The sequence below is a fragment of the Stegastes partitus genome, unplaced genomic scaffold, assembly GCF_000690725.1.
Source record: "Stegastes partitus isolate 25-593 unplaced genomic scaffold, Stegastes_partitus-1.0.2 Scaffold422, whole genome shotgun sequence".
NCBI lineage: Eukaryota > Metazoa > Chordata > Actinopteri > Pomacentridae > Stegastes > Stegastes partitus.
The window spans coordinates 441,651-442,786 of record NW_007578153.1 but is presented as its reverse complement, the minus strand read 5'-3'; the positions used below and the strand labels follow the sequence as shown (position 1 = coordinate 442,786).

The 1,136-nt window shown below is 43.9% G+C and overlaps 1 protein-coding gene across 1 annotated transcript in view; it reads right to left on the bottom strand.

Moving 5' to 3' along the window:
* The window catches only part of rnf168 (ring finger protein 168), a 16,599-nt gene that overhangs the window by 4,661 nt on the left and 10,802 nt on the right, over positions 1-1,136 (bottom strand). Inside the window, exon 4 of the mRNA XM_008285915.1 lies at positions 374-529. Coding sequence (XP_008284137.1) covers positions 374-529 — 156 coding nt within the window. The remainder of the gene's footprint in view (positions 1-373; positions 530-1,136) is intronic.

The window sequence follows — 1,136 nt, the reverse complement described above, 5'->3', positions numbered from 1 at the left end:
CCACGTCCAGGGAGGTCGGCTACAGTCCCATGGATCTGACATTTCTGAATAATGACTGAACATGTCCCTGTGGTCACATTATATTCAGTCTTTTCTAGGGGTACCATCATGTTTGTCCAGGCCTGTTTCATGAGTTTATTTTTTAAATAATTCTGTTGAATCGCGGTTCAAAAGCAACCTCTGGTTTCATCGGTTCATTTTCATAGAATTTTCATTTATTACTACTTTTATCAGATTCAAGTTATTGCTATGACCGTTGTTGGTTTTTCTTTCATTAACCAAAGGCTACCAACTATGTTGTCTATGTGTGTAGGTTTTCAGGTTAGCTCAACAGCATCAGTTACCATGGTTACTGAGCAGCAGTATAACTAACCAGCTGGTTACTGAGCAGCCTGGCCAGCCTCTCATCCTCCTGCCTCCTCCTGGTCTCCTCCTGCAGCAGCTGTTGCTCCTCCTCCAGCATCATCTGGATCAGATCCTCACTGGCTCTCCTCTGCTGCTCCTCCAGAACTCGTTTCTCCTCCGTCAGCTGGGAAGAAAAAGACCTTTATTCAACAGAACCAGAACCAGGACCAGGACTTCACAACAGACTCATCTTGCATTTATTATTTTTATTCAGTAAATCTAAACAGGATTAGGCTAAGTGACATCACACTATAACAGCCAATAAAAAGTTCACAGATTAGCACATTAGCAGCCTGTAGCAGCTCAGGTTAGCAGAGCTGTTTGAAGGTGAACTAGAAGGTGAACAACCCCAACACTTGAACACTTCACCTGTTAGTGTCAGTGCAGCTGGAACTGATTCTGCTGATGGTCCTAAGCTAATGCTAACATTGTGCCTCTTAGCATACAGCTAATGCTATCAGTGACACCATAAAATGTTTCGAAAGTCAGATTAACTTTAACAATCTATTCCAAGACTCATCTGTCTGCAGAAACTTAACAAGAAGCACAAATTCCATCTTACCCCAAGGTACCCCATCTTACTCCAACGTAGCCCATCTTACCCCATCTTACTCCTACGTACCCCATCTTACCCCAACGTACCCCATCTTACCCCAACGTACCCCATCTTACCCCAACGTACCCCATCTTACCCCAACGTACCCCATCTTACTCCTACGTACCCCATCATA